Raw genomic sequence first — 18,424 nt, forward strand, 5'->3', positions numbered from 1 at the left:
AGCTTTAAAGAGTTCTTTCACCTTGAATCTTCTGTATTGTTTCATGTGGAAGGAATTAAAGAAATTGCAGGGTATTAACACAAAATCTGTGAACACACTAAACTGATACCAAAACTAGAACGAATTCCAAAAATGGCTGAAATACCTGGGACAAGATTCCTGGTTATTGGTCAGGGTAAGGCAGGTGAGACTGTCTCACAAGATAGGCAAATGGCACTCAGCCTCACCCGCAAATCAGAATCACCTGTGCAGCCTTGAACCTCTCAACGTCCAGACTACATCCCAGCTCAATAATACTGTATCACAATCTGGGGATGGGATCCAAGCATTGTTAGCTTTTAAAGTTCCCCAGATGATTTTAATGGCCAACCAAGGTTAAGAACCACTGATGAAAGATATATGGGCATTCCCTGATGAGATCGAAAGGATGGGGGTGAAGAAGGTTGTATCTACTTGCTTTTGTCATATTTTATTGATAATTGCTTTTAGTAATACAGTACGAAATAAACCACCCACAACTGTGATATAATGAATAAGCCGGGATACTGAGAGGCTGGTTATGATCTAGACATAATTTTCAAAGCCAGTACACAATTTTTGTGGGGGACAGAGTAATAAATCAGTTGAGAAACTGTCTTTAAAACTCAGTTTTACCTCACTGTTGTTGGGAGATAGCTTGATGAAAAGTTGTATGTCATCTATTTACAAGAAATGCATGATTGACCCTCAATTAATTTAGTGATTTAATTTGTAAAAATTTTTACAAAGCTTTCTCCTCTGATATATATATATATATGTGTGTGTGTGTGTGTGTGTGTGTGTATATATATATATATATATATATATATATAAAACAAGGTTGAGAAGACTATTGTAAATAATTCAGAGAATTATATAAGCTTAGTTCTGACCAAACACTTCTTTCCTAGTCTGTGGATGTCCCACGTTGTTTCTGAAGGCACTATCAACCCAAGAGGATTTATTCAACAATTAAGTGTACGATTGGCTAATCTGTTATCTTAAAACTCAGCTTGGTGGAATAATGGAAGAACCTATCTACCCAGATATCAACAAAAAAGAAATTAGAAGAAAATATAAAACTTCATATATAAAAATCTATAGGTATCTGAAAAAGGACAAAGCTGGAGACTTGACTGAACCTGTCTTCCCCACACTTGTTAAAATCAACACAACTCTAAAACATGTTATCGGCTGTTGCTTTATAAGTTTAGGTTTTGCAATTTCAGTACTTAAAATCTGTTTTCCCTGCCTCTTCTTCGGATACACTGCCATCTTTGTTACAAGGTGTGTGCCTTAAAGGTGCCTGAAATCTGGAGTACAAGGATTAATTAGCCTCTTGTTTATAGTTATTTTTTAAAACAGTCAAACATATATTAAGGAAAAAATTTAGCTAGCTCTAATGACTGAATCTTACAAATGGAAAAGGCATTAGGAATCCACTAGTGCACCCCAGCGGTAAAGATGGAGACTTGGGGAAGGCTGAGACACGTGCAGGTTATGAGTCACGCAGAGCATTAGAGTACAAGCCTCCTAACTCTAAGTCCAATCCACCCTCCCATCTTGCCATTTGCTTTCATTTTAGTTATTATTACAAGAAATCATAGCTGAATTTAACCCTAGTCTTATCTCGACTGGTGCAGAATCGTACCTTGGAATTCCCTTCCTGGGAACTGATATAGACAGAGTTCAAAGAACTCAGGCAAGTGTGGTTTTAGACCCTTGCAACTTTTCCGTTTCCAGCAGGGGGTCCCCAAGTACAGATTTTGGTATTTAAAGTTTAAAAATTGCACTAGTAGATTTGGGACGCCCTGTATCCAGCTTAGAGCAGCAGTTCTCAAACTTTTTGGGCTCAGGACTCTTTCAGTCTTAAAATGATTGAAGACCCCCAAGGAGCTTTTGTTTATGGGGATTATACCTGTGGATAATTATATTAAAACTTAACTGAGAAACTTAAAGTATGTATTAATTCATTTAAACAATAAAACCATTAGCTGCTAACACAGATCACGCATTTTAGTGAAAAGTAGCTATATTTTCAAAGACAAAAAAGCTTAGTGAGAAAAATAGTCAATTCTTTTTGGCTGCTTGGGTTAACAGCAGCCAGCTTGAGTCCCATATTTGCTTCTGCATTCAATCTGTTGACCTTGAGGACTTCTAAATGGGCCGTAGGGACTCTTTTGAGAATTACTGACTTAAAAGAATGATTTCCAGGCTGCCCTTTTCATAGCCTGCTGAAGGTAACTGCGAGGTTTTAGTTCCCTTCTTCCCTATCTTCTCTTTCTTCTTTCCACAAAGCAGAAAAAAGAATGAATAAAGAGAAAGAAAGAGCTATACATAGCAGCACAAAGGTGACAGTATTAAAACTCTACCTCTCATTTTTTCTTTCCTTTTCCAGTTGCCCCATAATTATACGGTTCTTTCTAGTCTAAAGGAAGTAACTTTCCAATATTAGGCTTAAGTAAGATGGTAAAATGGCCTCTCTTAAATGGAGCAGTTCTCTTCACAAAACCTTAATAAGGGCTGCAGATCACACCTGCTGAAATTGCATACTTAGCGTACCGAACAGTTTGGACTCAAAATATTCTAAAGAGACAATTCCGAATAAAATTTAAACTGTTTATAAAATACACATTTTTCTGTTTGAAGGATGCTGAAACTGGTTTCATAAATTCTTTTTAAAGATAAAGAAAAAAGTTAAAACCTATTTACACAAAAAATAAGATCAACATTGATTTTTGCGAACACTGGGAGCTAGGAAGATACTATAGTTGAAACCTTCAATGACTTTCTAGCAGCATCTCAGGGTCCAAAAATTTAATTAATGAAGAAAAAGCCTCAATTCTTACCATCCACAAGATGGATCCAGACAACTGTTCAAACTGATGGGACCCACTCCATCGAGATTTCACTGTGGCTAGACCAAAATCACCTATTTTTACTGTGAGGTCTTCGTGAAGAAAAATATCTGTGGGGTAGCAAGTAAAGGAAAACAATACATCTCATTTTCCTATCAGAGCAAGCGTTATGAAAATTTTAGGTAAGAGCTCTAATTTCTGTCATTCTGTATATATTCTTTTTAGAAGTACAGCACTTCATATTTCCTCTTACAGTTAATTAATGTTTAAAAAAATAATTATGTCTATTTGGCTTGTAAGACCTGCTTTTAAGGTTTTGGGGCCTGGAATGTAGTAGGATGAGGTGAGATGCTTTCCTAGGTGTCTGGGTGACTGAAACTTTCCCGTTAGATTTTAGTAATGGAGGCTCGAATATCTGTTTTGACACCGCTGGGAAAGCGGTAAAGTCTTTCCCTGGATGAAGGTGTTTGGCAGACAGGATCTGAATCTGAGTTTACGGAGGAAGAGGAAGAACTATGTGTTTCTCACCTCATTGTGACGTAACTTAGAGCCTTCATTACAACTCAACTGTAGAACATGGTCAGCGTGCTAAAAGCAACTAGGAGACAGCTGCGACACTGTGTCATACTGTTGACAGCACGAAAGCAGTAATCAGAAACGGCCCTACTACCATGAATATGGGATTTTTTTTTCCGATGCTCAACCGTTCAGAAACCAAAAGCAGGTTGTGGTAACTTACTCTACTACACTTTCATGCAAACTCATTTATTAATTCTCATTACAGTAGATTTAACTTAGCATGAAACTGTTTTTACATAATGTGAAGACAAAGTGCAGAAGCAAAAGTCAGGATGTTTTCAAACTTCGCAGACAAATTTCAGGAAGGATACTATTACTCTTGAGGTCTCTGTGGATGATTGACTTGGCGTGTAAGTAACTGAAAAACAAAACATCATTTTAACCTGAGTAGGGCTAAATACTCTGGCCTCACAATCTATAGACGATATTTAGGGGTGTAAAGACTTATTTAGAATCATGATACAATTGCAAACTGTACAATGTGATAACCCCTTTACATAAGAAATATTAAAATAGACTGTAAATGAATTTAGGATTAGAGGAACACATTACTAACTACTAATATGGTACAGCCAAAATCTTGTTTTCTACTAAAAGACTTTGCTGTATCTTTTACTATTTACCAATACAAACCTTTCAATCCAGGCAAGCCTATTTACCATGTTCTTTAAATATACCTTGATATTTAATACCATCTCAGTGACCAATGCTCCACTCCTACACCCACGTCCCAAATCAGCTTTCATTCTATTCTCCACTTATTCATACCCATCCTTTAAGACTTAACATATATTCCAACTCCTGAGTGAAGCTTCCCCATAACTAACTCAACTGAAAGCGATCTTTCACTGTTCACTTATATAGTAATCACTGTAACAGCTTGATTCATGTGTTTTTTTCCACCTGTGTTCACTTTCTGTTTAGAATGCAAACTACTAGAATATGAAAGTTTGGTTGATAAATTAAAACCACTCTTAAAGGTAGTATTAATATACTTTTTAAAAATATATATTTTATTGGGGAATCGGGGAAGGGGAACAGACAAGTTGCTGTCCTTTTGTTCTTCAGTCTAGTTATGGAGGATGCTGCTTCACTGGCCCATGTTGGCATCGTGATCACTGTGCTCTTCCCGGCTGAGGCAGTTGCTCGCCGGCCATTGGACGGCCACTCACAGTGGCTCACGGCAGCTCACGAAAGCTCATGCCAGCTGCTGGCCAGCCCCACTGCAGCCTATGCCGTTGCCGGCGACTCACGGCAGCCCAGCTCCAGGTCAAGCTGTTGTTCACCATCTTAGCTGTAGAGGGCAGTGTCACTGGCCCTAATGTGGGATCTGAACCGGGGCCCTGCTGCTCAGAGCTGGTGTCCCAAGCCAACTCCTAACAAATGCGCCACTCGGCTGGCGCTAATATATTCTTAAAATACCTTCTTAAAACTAGCGAGTAGCAAACTTCCTCATAGTGGCCACACTAAATCTATTTTAAAGTCAACAACAACTTTATTTATGTTACCCCTAAATCTGCTTTAGTTGAGGGAAAAGGGTTGTCTAGTTTATTCCTGTTCATCCCCAGTGCCCAGTACAGTGCCTGGCGTGCAGTAAGTATTCAATACACATCTGTTGAATCAATTACAATGAGATGCATATAATGTCCTAGTCAAGGTTATTTTTCTTTATTGAATATTGGAGAGGACAGATATACAAAACTTCTGAAGTTTGACAATGACCAACCATTAGGAAATATTTTGCCTTAAAATGAGACTATAAAATCAAAGTTAAACACTGTTAAAAATGGACGGTTTGCAAATAAACTTATTATATATGCTTTCACATTTTCATTTAAACTTCCACACCCTCCCAGAGATCAAGATTTTGAAATATTTCTCTCAGACAAAATTTTCATTTCAAATCACTGTTTTTACAAAGTAACCCTTCTTCTCTAATTACTCTCTTACTTCGCAGTTTATTTCCTTCATAGCATTTACCACAATCTACAATTATCTTGTTGTCATGACTTTTAGGCCCAGGACTGTTTTACAACTTCGCAGTCCCTCTTCCACTGAAAGAAAATGTGATGTCAGTTATAAACATTATTTGCTTAAAATGTTCTGCAGTAACACAGGGAGGTAAAAACAGATGGAGAAAAATGGGTCTGAATCAAAGCTTTCTCTAGATGGAGAGACCTTGTCTTCATTAGAAGGGGGATAAATGATGGTGGTGTTGGTGGTGGAGCTCTGTGTTTCAGTCAGAGACCTGGTATTTAGTTCACAGAAAAGGTGTTAATCTTTGAAGAGAGGTTCTGTCTCCAGTGAAATTAAAAATAACAATAAATGGGTGGTACATGTGAAAATATGGCGGCATGATAAGTTACAAGAAGGGAAGATAAAGGTGTTTTTGATGGGTGGTGTCAATCTTTTCAACAAACTTGATACGAAGAAATATAGCAAGAATAAGGTAGATAGAAATATAACTAGAGGGTTGAGGAGAGAACATTTCTGACCAGGAAAGTACTTACTACACAAGTAACAAGATATAAATATGATTGCTGAGCTAGTGATATAACCCTGGTAGAGCTGTTTAGCATAAATCTATTACAGGCCAAAGTTACATATAGCTGCAACTTGAAATAACACCATCTTATCCTTGTGTAATCCTATACTGATTACAAACTGCTTTCCTAACTTTTATCTCATTTAATAATACTCCTTCTGTAAGATCTCTATAACAAAAGCAGTGAAAAAGCAGAAATCCAGGTCTATATAATGGAAGGTTGAAAAGAAAAGGGACTCAAATTTCCTAGCTGAAAAATGAGATGAGTGTTGTATCTCAATCTCCACATAATATAATGTTTCAGAGTAATTACTACCCTAAATAATTCTACACAGACACTAAAACATAATTTCCTAAGTACCAACCAGTTATAATGGAAGGTGCCCAAAACCACATAACTGGTTGAGGGTTGGGAAGGGAACAAGAATAAATGGACTCTACTCTGCTGTAGATGATACAGAAGTCTATTCATTATTTAGGACAATTAGACTGGACCTCATTCTTAACTTTCTAAGATGTTAACGAGAACCTTATAATAGATTTACAAAAGTAGTATGAAAGAAAAAACATACTATAAACTAAATGAATATTATTGTCTTGATAGGTTTCTCTTAGGAGTCTCCTTCTTTGAAGAAAAAGTTGTCTACCTACAGAATAATTTAAAGTTGGAAAATCATCTAGTAAAATTTGTTGTCTATGCTGCTTCTTTCAAGCTCTTATGCAAAATTCAGCTTTTCAACATTCTTTTTAGGGCATAATAGGATGTCCCTAAAGTAAATACAATACTCTAGATTTGATCTGATCAACACAAACTGGAGTGAGTCTCATCTTCATCTTCCCCTTGAATCTAAGACCTGAAATCATAAAACTCCTGGAAGAAAACACAGGCGGTAAAGCTCCTTAACAGTGGTCTTGGTGACGATCTGACATCAAAAGCAAAAATAAAAAAGTGGGACTACTTATAACTAAAAAGCTTCTTCAAAGCAAAGAAAACCACCACCACAATGCAAAGGCAACCTACCAATTGGGAGAAAATACTTTCAAATCATGTATCTGGTAAGAGGATATCCAAAAATATCAAGAGCTCATATAACGTAAGAGCAAAAAATCCAAACAATTCGATTAAAAAAATAGACTTTTTTCCAAAGAAGGCACACAGATAGCCAACAGGTACACAAAAAAATGCTCAACATCCCTACTCATCAGGGAAGTGCAAATCAAAACCACAATGAGATACCACCTCATACCTGTTATAAAGGCCGTTATCAAAAACACAAGGAATAACAAGTAATGGTGAGGATGTGGAGAAAAGGGAACCCTTGTGCACTGTTGATGGGAACATAAACAGGGGCAGCCGCTATGTGAAACAGTATAGAGGTTCCTCAAAAAAATTAATAGAATTATCATATGATCCAGTGATTCCACTTTGGGTATATATACAAAAGAATTTAAATTAGGATCTCAAAGAGATAGCATGTTCAATGCAGCATCATTCACAATAGCCAAGACATGGAAATGTAAGTGTCCATGAATGGATAAAGAAAATGTCACACTCGCGCGTGTGTGCGCACACGTGCGCGCGCGCGCGCGCACACACACACACACACACACACACACACACACACACCCCAGAGTATCATTCAGCCATAAAAAAGGGAAATCCTGACATTTGTGACAACATATTGTAGGTGGGCGTTGAGGGCATTCTGTTAAGTTAGAGAAAGACAGATACTGTATGATCTCAACTATATGTGGAATAAAAGTCCAAAAACAAAAAAACAAAAAAACGAACCTATGTTCATTTTCCTTAAGGTGGATAAAAAAATTTATCAGCCATTATTGTGATTATCATGGCAGCCAAAGTCACTCTACTGACTCCTATTAAAATTATATTCAGCTACAACCCCAGAGAGTTATTGTTTTTGCATTGTTTTTACAAAACATTTTCCCCTTCCAACATTTGTTTACTTCTCTTTTTTGGACTTAAATAGTTTGTATTTTGTAGACGTGGACTATAATTTCAGCTTATTAAAATTTAGTTTTCACAAAAAATAAGTTTTAAAAAATCAGTATGCTAATGATGTCCTCAGAGTTATCTGTAAGGATGCTAATCATATTCAAGAGAGGAATGAGGATAAAAGTCTCCTTGTAGCTTGACAGCTTCAGGTATGATCATTATAGTTATGAAGCTAAACTCTCCATGCACGTTATAGCTCTTGATCTTATCCTTAAGAATATCAAGAGAGAGATCATTCAAATGCGTTGCTAAAATTTAAATACTACATACAGCTACACCATTTGCCTAGAAAATCCCAAGTGTCTTTCACTTAAATTTGCTATTTCCTTATATTTTCAACTATTTCTATAACGAAAGAACTGGACTAGGTAGACGTTACCATTTCAGTCCTGTTTCACCTAACATGACACAATTTCAAGAAGGCTCATCACGCAGCAAGCTTAATCTCCCCTCAGACACCTACAGAGAATTTAGCAGCTGATTGGACTGGTATGCTGACGGTGGTGCCAAGGTGTTATTTTATCCAAACAGTTTCAAATTAGTTTCCCTTCTATACTTTGAGGCCCTTCACTCCCCTCATAATCATAATGTGAAAGGAATGACAATTTGCTATTCCTGTGTAGTCAGTAATCATTTATCACTTTAAAAAAATTAAAATCCCTAATAAATGGGAGTTCACACATTTTTCAGTCGTGCTCCATAGTGGCCTAAATTCTATTTTTACTTAGATTTTTCAGTTTCTCTAGCTTTAAAAATATCAAATTTATTGAGGTATGACTTGTATACAACACAATATGCACCCAATTTTTATGTATAGTGTAACGAGTCTTAAATATATACACCTGTGTAATAAAAAGCCACAATCAAGATAAAGAATATCCATCACCCCCAATAGCTTCTTTGTACATTTTTGCAATTAATAATAGCACCCCTTAAGCAACCATTGATAATGATTTGTCACTAAAGATTAGTTTTGCCCTTTCCAGAATTTCCTATAAACAAAATCATATGGCTTCTTTTGCTCAGCATAATGAATCTGAGATTCACACACTGGTGAGGTTCACACACTGGTTGTAAGCAGTATTACAGTGTATGGATATACCACAACTTATCCACCTACCTCCTGGACATTTGGGTTGTTCTTGGTTTCTGGAAATTATGAATAAGATATTATAAACATTCATGTATGTCTTTGTTGTTGACTTATGTTTTCACTTCTTTTGGGTAAATAGGTAGAACGAGAATTGCTCATATGGTAATTTTAACTGTAAAAGAAACTGCTGAAGTGCTTGTACCACTGAAGATCTTTACTCATGATGTATAAGAGTCACTCTGCATTCTTGCCAATACTTGGTACCACTGGTTTTGATTGTAAGCATTCTAGTGGGTACGTAGCAGTGTCTTGTAGTTTTGCCTTTTCCTAACATCTAATGATGCTGGACATTTTTCCATGTGCTTATTTGCCATTCTTCTATCTTCTCCAAAAAAAGTATTTCCATCTCTTGCTCATTTTGTCATTGGGTAGTTTGTGTTATCACTAAGTTGTAAGAGTTCTTTATATGCTTTACATACAAGTCTTTTATCAGAAAACGTATCTTGCAAATATTTTCGTCAAGTTTGTGGCTTTTCTCCTTTTCTTAACAGTATCTTTTAAAAAGTCAAAGTTTTGAATTTTAATGAAGTCCAATTTATGATTTTCTTTCTTTTAGGGTCCCTAATTTTTGTATCCTAAGAAATTTTTGCCTGTCTTCAGCTTACAAAGATTTTTCTCTTATGTTTCTTCTAGAAGTTTTAGATTTTCAGCTTTTAGTCTTAGGACTTTGATCCATTTTGAGTTCTGTATAATTTGTCTTGCATCAGGTAAGGGTTAATGGTTTATTTTTTTTACCCTACATGGATATCCAGTTGTCCCAGCAACATTTGTTGAAAGGACAATCCTTTACTCATGAATTGCCTTGGCAACTTAGCCAAAACAAACAAACAAAAAACTGACTATATGGACATATTTTCTGAAATCTAACACTAGAAGTTCTCCAACTTTGTTCTTTTTCAGAATTGTCTTGACAATCTAGCCATTGCATTTCCATCTACATTTTAGGATCAACTTGTCAATTTTTACAAAAAAGCCTGCTGAGATTCTGACTGGGATTGCACTGAATCTGTAGATCAATTTGGGAAGAACTGACATCTTAACAATATTGAGTCTTCTAGTCCATGAAAATATTTCTACGTGCTTTGTTTCCTAGCTGGGACCTACATTAGAGGGGGTATAATCCCCCTTTGGAAAATACTCTCATCATAGCTTCTAAGTAGAACACAGGCTTGAGAAGAATAAATGAGAAAGTACTGTAAACACAAAATATCATGGTATTGATAGAATAGCAAACCCATGATATTCTCTTGTAAAGTTCATTTCAAACATTCACAAGCCCAAGTGCATAAATTCAGGAGATAATTATTTATAAGAGCAAGGTAACTAAATGGGGGAAAGTCATTTCAACAAATATTGCTGGAACAACCAGATATCCATATACAGAAGAAAAATATCTTCAGCCCTTAATTATCTCAAACCAGACACGAAAATCAATTTGAAGTGGATTGGAGACCTAACACTAAAAGCAAACACTATAAAACTTCTATAAGAAAACAGAATTACTACCACCATCTTGTACACGTATAGCATTTTAAAGTTTTCAGAGTATTTTCACATCATTTCGTTTCTTAACCATCATGTTTCTTTGTGAGGCAAGCAAAAAGGCAGTAATTCCACTTATGCTGATGGGAAAACCAGAGCCCAGGGGACTTAAGCGATATGAACAGGGGGGCAGAGTGGAAAGCGCATGGGTTTGGAGCACACAAATTTGGGTTTGAATTCCAACTATGTCACTTACTAGACATATGACCGTGGGTACATTACATGATCTCCCTACGCTTTGGACTGCTGATCTGTGAATGGAGAGAATAACGCTTAACTTTATGGGTTCTCCCCTTCATTTATTTAACACGTTTACTGAAGCAACAACTATCCTGTCTTGAATATATAGCAGAAAATCCCTATCCTCGAGGTGCTTACATTTTAGTATAGAAGACAGAAAATACAGATGTATCAGTAGAATAGTCCATTGATACTCTAGGCGGGGGGGGGGGGGGGGGGGCAGGACACGCTGAGCTGCAGGGGGTTACAATTTTAGGCCAGGGAGGGCCTCTTTTCAAAGGACATTTTGAGCAAAGACTCCGAGAGGAGGGGAAGGGGCATGCGGATATGGGATAAGTACAGAGTGGGCAGAGGGGGTAGCAGGGCAAAGCCCAGGCTGGCATGGCCTCACCGTGCCTGAAGGATGGCAAGAAGGCACACTGGGGCTTGGAAGAGAGGGCGCACAAAGGAGAAGAGCCGCAAATGTGTAGAGAGGGAGGAGGAAAGGCAGAGCGGGAGGGAGGGCTGTGATGGTCACTAAGAACGGCCTGTTAAGGACTCTCATCTTTCTGAGTGAGTTTGTGAAGATGCTACGGATGCAGGGGAACAACATAATCTGACTTAAGTCTTAAAAGGACCCCTCTGGCTGCTGTGTTGAGAATACACTGAAGGTAAATAAGGGTAGAAGCAAGCACCACTCCAAGCAAGAGGTAATGGTGGTCTGAGTCAGGGTGATAGCAAAATAGGTGATGAGAAGTTGTAAGACTCAAGCAGACTTTAGGGATAAAGCCAACAGGAACTGATAGAAGATTGGCTGTGTGGTATGAGAACAAGAGGAGTCAAAGATAACTACAAAACGTTAGATGTAAGCAGCTGAAAGAACAGAGTTGCCAGCTACCGAGGTGAAAAAAAATGAAGGAAGAGCAGCTTGAGGAAAAAGACCAGGACCTCAGTTTTAGACATATTAAATTTGAGATGCCCATTAGACAATCAAGGGGAGATGTTGAGTAGACAGTTGGATATGGTAGTCTGGACTTCACAGGAAATGTATAGGCTGGAGACCGGCATAGAAATGGTGATTAAATGGTATTTCAAGCCGAAAAGGTGGATGAGATCACCAAGGGAATGGAGATCCGTGGAGTATTCCTACATTTAGAGAAGTTAAGGAGTTGAGGAAGAACTAGCAGAGAAGGAACAGACAGTAAGAAGGAAAATCAGGAGAATATGTTTTAAAGCAGTGTTTCTCACCCTTTAATAGGCATACAAACCATTTAGAGAACTTGTTAAAATGTAGACTGGGGTGGTATCTAAAACTCAGCATTTCTAGAAGACTCCCAGGTGGTGCACGGATGCTATCAGACCACATTTTGAGTAGCAAGGGATTAAGAACAGGTTTCATGAAGAAGGGCAAGATCAAGTTCACCATGTGTTTAATAGGTCAAACAGACTGAGGATGAGAACTGAAGCAACAGATGTAGCAACATGTAGCAACTATCTTATTAAGAAATATTTCAGTGGAGTGTCAGGGGCAAGGCTGATTGGAGTGGTGGGGTCCAAGATAAAAGGGGAAGAGAGAAATCAAGTGAGTACTAACAACTCTTGAGAAGTTTTACTGTAAAGGAAAGAAGAGAAATGAGGTGACAGCTTGAGGGGAAGTGCGATTAAGGGAGGGGCCTCAACTTTTTTATTATGAAACTTCTTAAGCACAGAGAACAGTTGAAAGAAGAATACAATAAATACCACTATGCCTTCCACCTAGATTCAACAATTGTCAACACTACCAAACGTGCTTTATAAGGAAAATGTTTTAAAACGGGAGAAAATCCAGTGCGAAAGTTAAACCTGATGCTACACGGGAGATTACTCAAAAGATGTCAGTGTATAGGAGAAAGGGATGGGATCTAGTGCACACAATGGAAGGGTTGGCTTTTTCTGTGAGTGATAAGGCAGAAAAACTGGGCAGGAATGTAGGTAGGTGGGTAGATGAGGTGGGGGCTTCCAGCTTTCTTAGTGAAATGGCAAGCTGACTGTTCTTGAAGAGGTGTCGGAGGTTGGAGGACAGAGGAGGTAGGACAGTGTCTAGGACAGGGGAAGAGTGAATGAACAATGGCACTCAAGTCTGACTACTGGGTGACATGAAGGGCCGCCTAGAGGTTGCTGAAAGGACTAAGTTGGACAAGCAGCCTGCTGTAAAGGTTAAGGGCATGCACTCTGGAGCCTAAGTGCCTGGGGCAAGTTAGAATATCCTAGTTTCTTTATCAGCAAAATGAGGACAATAACAGGATCTATCTTATAGGGTTGTTGAGGATTAAATGAAGTACACAGAACAATGTTTGACACATAGTACTGTAATTGCTAAATACATTACTACATATAAAAAACCACAGAACGTAGTTGGTATAAAAAAAGAGGGGGAGATTGAGTTATTGGTGTATAGCAGAGCTGAGGTCAGAACATAATATTTATTGACAAGCAAAGATGTTTAAAATGTGATTGAAAAAAGGCAAAATCAGGATGATTCCATATCTAAAACCAACAACAAACCATTGTGTATAATATTAAAAGAATGGATTTTAAAAAAATACACAATATATATCAAAATATAAATGGTAATTCTCTCTTAATGGTAGGTTACTGGTGGTTATGTTTACAGTTTTTGATTATGTATTTCTTTATAACTTTTATTTTGAAATTAAGAAAAATTTCAACAAAGCATAATGTAGAATGCACTCATATTCTCACCCTCCTCAATCTTGTTGCTTTTCACACATTTGCCCCGCCTTTTTTCAGTTTATACTTGTAAAAAGGTTATGAAAGTAAAACATAACTGCAGAATCTTTTTTATTAAAAGACATAAACAATTAGGATGTTACAGGTAAAGCCAAAGCCCTTTCGCCTGACAGCTGCCCCCACCCATCTCACTCCTTTCTGCCAATTCCTGGAGACAACCCCTACTGAGCCTGGCGTGTGCCTTCCAATTCTCATTTTAATACTTTTACACACACACACACACACACACACACACACACACACACACACACCCCAAAATAAAAAAAACCTCAAATACAAAAAATGTTTTTATAAAATTTTAAGTGGTTTCATGCTGCAGCTTGCTGTTTTCACTTGACATGTTTTGAAGCTGATGTTGATACATATATGATTCATTTCTGCTTTACACTACTCCCTTTCACTAGTATGTGCCAGTGTTTTATTTAGCCAGTCCTCTACTGATGGACATTTATATTTCCCATTTTTCACTATTTTATGTTTTCCTGTATTACATCTCTTCCTATACACATCTTTTGGAACAAAAGCTAGTGTTTCTTGGAAGTAGACCATTCATTTTCCATTTTAACAGATACTTCCAAAATGACTACAGGGTGGTTGGTTACACTGGCCTGTCCCAGTAAACAATTTCCTTCATCTCTTCCAACATGTGATCTTGTCAGAACTTAGGCATTTTGCCAGTTCCAATGGGTAAAAAATAGTGCTTCTTTGTTTTAGTTTGCATTTTTCTGTTTATCAGCCTCTTCTTTCTATTATTGTTTTTATCCATCAGAAAATCATGTTCACTACATTTTTGATCAATTAGAATTATTTTCATTCACACACGTTCACCATCTTTCCAGCTTCGATTCATCCTCTTTCTTTTACATAGGTTTATTTATGAGTAAAGGGGGCATGTTCTTCATTTTTTTTAAAAAAAGTAAATTGTGAGGATTTATCCCCTAATTTTTTTTTTTTTTTAAGATTTTTATTGGGGAATTGAGGGGATGGGAACAGTGCTGGGGGAATTGGGGGAAGGGGAACAGACTAGTTGCTGTCGTTTTGTTCTTCAATCTAGTTGTGGAGGATGTTGCTTCACTGGCCCAAGTTGGCACCATCATTGCGCTCTTCTCTGGCGAGGCAGATCAGTCGCCGGCTTCTGGACGGCCGCTCACTGCGGCTGCTGGCCGCTCACGCTGGCTGCTGGCTACATACGGTAGCCCATGGCAACCCACTGCCACAGGGACTGCAGCCTACGCCGTCGCCGGCGACTCATGGCAGCCCAGCTCCAGGTTGAGCTGTTGTTCAGCATCTTAGCTGTGGAGGGCAGTGTCACTGGCCCTCATATGTGGGATCCGAACCGGGGCCCTCTGGCATCCCAAGCGAGTTCTTAACCATCACGTCACTCGGCCGGCCCTCCCCTAATTATTTTTAATTATCTTATATTCAGACTATACCACTTCTGTGAGTATAACAGACCACAACTTTCTCTACGTGCATCCTTGATTTAACTTTTAGTAAATTTTCTAATAAAGCTAAATAAAAATTATACCATTTTTTATATTGACATTATACTGACAGTATTATACTGACACTGGAAGTTCTGCAAAGAAATGGTATAATGAATCCAACCATTCCTGGAATTTCTTTAGTAACAATATTCTTGAAATAAATACCCTGGTCCTTATGCTGAATCAATCAATGATTGTCAGGTGAGAAGATGATAAATGTACTATACAAACCTTGATTCCTAAGAGTCAGTCTATAATTACCTGTTATTAGAATGGCTCTGCTCTCTTCAGGTAAACCCAGGAATCAGAAATGATCTTTCACTGAGGACAGACAGAATTAACTACACAGGAAAAATGTCACCCATCCACTGTCTGCTTATATTCTGTAACCCAATATTCTGTGACATGTTTGAAAGTCCTAATGATTTAACTCTCCAAGTTACTGAAGGCTCTTTCTGGGGAGTGACTGCAGCCCCAGCACTTAATACACTGGGTTACTACGCTGCTCTTATTTTGCTTCTGCCCTGGGACTACAAGATCAATTTTGGAAAGTAGTCAGAAAAGGTCACCTTCAACAGCATCTGGAAAACATTCAGGGGGCAGGTTATTTTGAAATGAGAGCTGTGCAAACGTATATTATTAATGGCTATTTAAATAGTGTGCGGACTTATTCGTCAGCTATATCTAGCTCGTTCTGTCCTTCGTGAAATGATGGTGGAAGACAGGGGAGGAGGAGCCAGACATTTAAAAGTTATGTTTAAATAACTGCAGAAGATGTAATTTAGTGTACTGTAAATATTAACATTTTAACATCCTTTGTTGTTGCAAAGTCTCTTTTAAAGACTCTGTTCTTGTTTTATGGATAGAAAATTGTCTTTTATCGTTGAAGAAACTGATAGGTTTTGTGGGGAGGGGTATCTCTTCTTGCATTGGATTTGTTTGTTTCTAGTCGCTTTCCCTCCATTTGTTTTGGTCTCTCATTGGCATCAGAGACATTCCCTCTGGTTTCAGGTGAGCCAGAGATAAATGTGTCTTACTCAGACTGAGTGAGGGACTAAAAAGCTGTCTGAAAGCAGCGGTGTACAGGTGGGCATCTTGTATTTGAACTTTCCTGTATAGTGATCTAGGTGGAGTCTCTGATGTCACTACCTTTGGGTCTTTCCTCTTGCCTGTAAGATTCTTCACAGAAGACTCTCCAATCTCGTGTGGAGGGGAAGGTGTGGTTGCTAGCATTCTGGGAACCCACAGACAAGAATAGTGTGGGGGAATTCTCCATTCATCATTCAGTAAGCAGTCATTCAATACACGTTTCTGGTAGAGTGTCCATGTCCATGTCCCCAGTCCAGAGATACTTGTTTTCCTCTCTCCAGAGCATAAACTTCCAGTCCACTGCCAGGGTAGAGATAGGCAGTCACCCAGTGGCACATGGCAGAAGAAGAGATTTTGAGCAGCTCTTCAGACGGGCCTTTTCATGTACTGTGCCTCCTCTGCAGATACCCAGCACTGCCAATTCCTGAGGTGTTTGAGGGTTCTTAGGTATAAATCAGGTTAGTTTTCATTTCCCCATTGCCAACTAATGAATTAGCTTTTTGGGTCTACTAATTCCATGATCATCACTTCACCACCTGATTTCTAGCTTTTAAAATGTTGTTGCTGTTGTTTCCTTCTTGTTATCTCCATCCTTATATGTTCTTGCTTAAAAAAAAATTCCTTTATTATAGTTTTAGTGGAGTTTCAAAGGACAGCAAAAATATGTCACCTTATCTGCAACTCACATAACCATTTTGTGTTATCTTTATTTTGTTTTTAACTTTATTGTGCTAAAATATATAAATAAAATGGTCATTTAACCACTTTTAAGTGTACAATTCAGTGGCATTAAGTACATTCACAATATTGGTGCTCCCACCACCACTATCTATACAAAATTTTTTATTACACCAAACCCCATTTGTTTTTTTCTTTAATTTCTTTCAGCAATGTTTTATACTTTTCAGAGTACAATCTTTGACCTCCTTGGTTAAACTTATTCCTAGGTATTTTATTCTTTTGGATTCTATGGAAATGGAATTGTTTTCTTACTGTTTTTTAAATTAATTTATTAAAAGTTAAATTTCTTGTGGTAACACTGGTTAGTAACATTATATGAATTTCAGGTGTACAACTTTGTAATCCGACATCTGTCTACTCTATTGTGTGCTCACCACCTGAAGTCTGGTCGCCTTCCATCCCCTTGTATTTGACCCCCTTTACCCTCTTCATCCTCCCCTCACCCCCCTTCCGTCCCCTCTAGTAATCACCACACAGAGCCATGATCTACCTTCATAGCCAAGTATACTTTTTACACAGTGAGCATTACTTAAAAATGTAAGCAAAGGATTTCAGAGTACATAGACTATAGATGTTTATACTTAAGAGATCCCAAGCTGTAAAGCAACGGAAAAACAGTGCCTCTTCACTGACTGTCCTCCAGACTACAGAACTATTCCAACTGGATAGTGTTCTTCTCTACTGTCATTTCTTGTCTTAATACTAGCACTTCACTGTCCCAAAAAACATTTTTACTACTACTTTTTGCTGCCTCTGTTTATAGGAAAAGCCATTCACCCTCTGTTATCCTTTTATTACTTCATTGACGATTTTTTCTTTTTTTGGCATGTCTCAGTTTCGGTATGAGAAGGATTTGGCTTCTCTTCTGAAAGGTAAACATCATTAATGTGCAGTTGTGTGTGATCCTTCTTTCGTTTTTTTCATTTCACAGGTATGGACTGAGTACCTGTCATAGGCCAGGCCCTGTTCTAGGCATTAGGGATAAAACAATGGACAAAACAAAGCCCCTGCTCATACACGTTGTATTCTAGTGGGAGTGACAGACAATAAACAAAATGTGTCATAGAGCTGGATGTTTAAGAAAACAAGGATAGAGGTAGAGAGTGACGGTGGGGTAAAGACATTAGTTAGTATACATGGTGACCAGAGAAGGCTTCTTTTAAAAGGTGACATTTGAACAGAGACACAGGGTCGCTATGGATATTTATGGCATGAGAATCCTTCAAAGAGAAAATAACAAGTACAAAAGGCCCTCAGTGGGGAGCATGTTTGGTGGTGGGGGCAGGGGGCAGAATAAGCTTTGTTTCTTTCTCAGTGTTTACTATATTTGCTATGGTTTGCTCTTGACAAGATTTTAATATGACCTTTCAGATTTGAACAGACTCT

General features: G+C 38.0%; 1 protein-coding gene across 8 annotated transcripts in view; it reads right to left on the reverse strand.

Moving 5' to 3' along the window:
* BRAF (B-Raf proto-oncogene, serine/threonine kinase) overlaps positions 1–18,424 on the reverse strand; it is a 126,418-nt gene that overhangs the window by 24,870 nt on the left and 83,124 nt on the right. For all 8 annotated transcript variants that reach the window (XM_019666772.1, XM_019666774.1, XM_019666775.1 and 5 more), the window contains 2 exons: positions 3,767–3,813; positions 2,868–2,986 (listed from right to left, as the gene is read on the reverse strand). In XM_019666772.1, coding sequence (XP_019522317.1) covers positions 2,868–2,986; positions 3,767–3,813 — 166 coding nt within the window. The remainder of the gene's footprint in view (positions 1–2,867; positions 2,987–3,766; positions 3,814–18,424) is intronic.

The sequence above is a fragment of the Hipposideros armiger genome, unplaced genomic scaffold (assembly GCF_001890085.2).
Source record: "Hipposideros armiger isolate ML-2016 unplaced genomic scaffold, ASM189008v1 scaffold_478, whole genome shotgun sequence".
NCBI classification, from domain to species: Eukaryota; Metazoa; Chordata; class Mammalia; order Chiroptera; family Hipposideridae; genus Hipposideros; species Hipposideros armiger.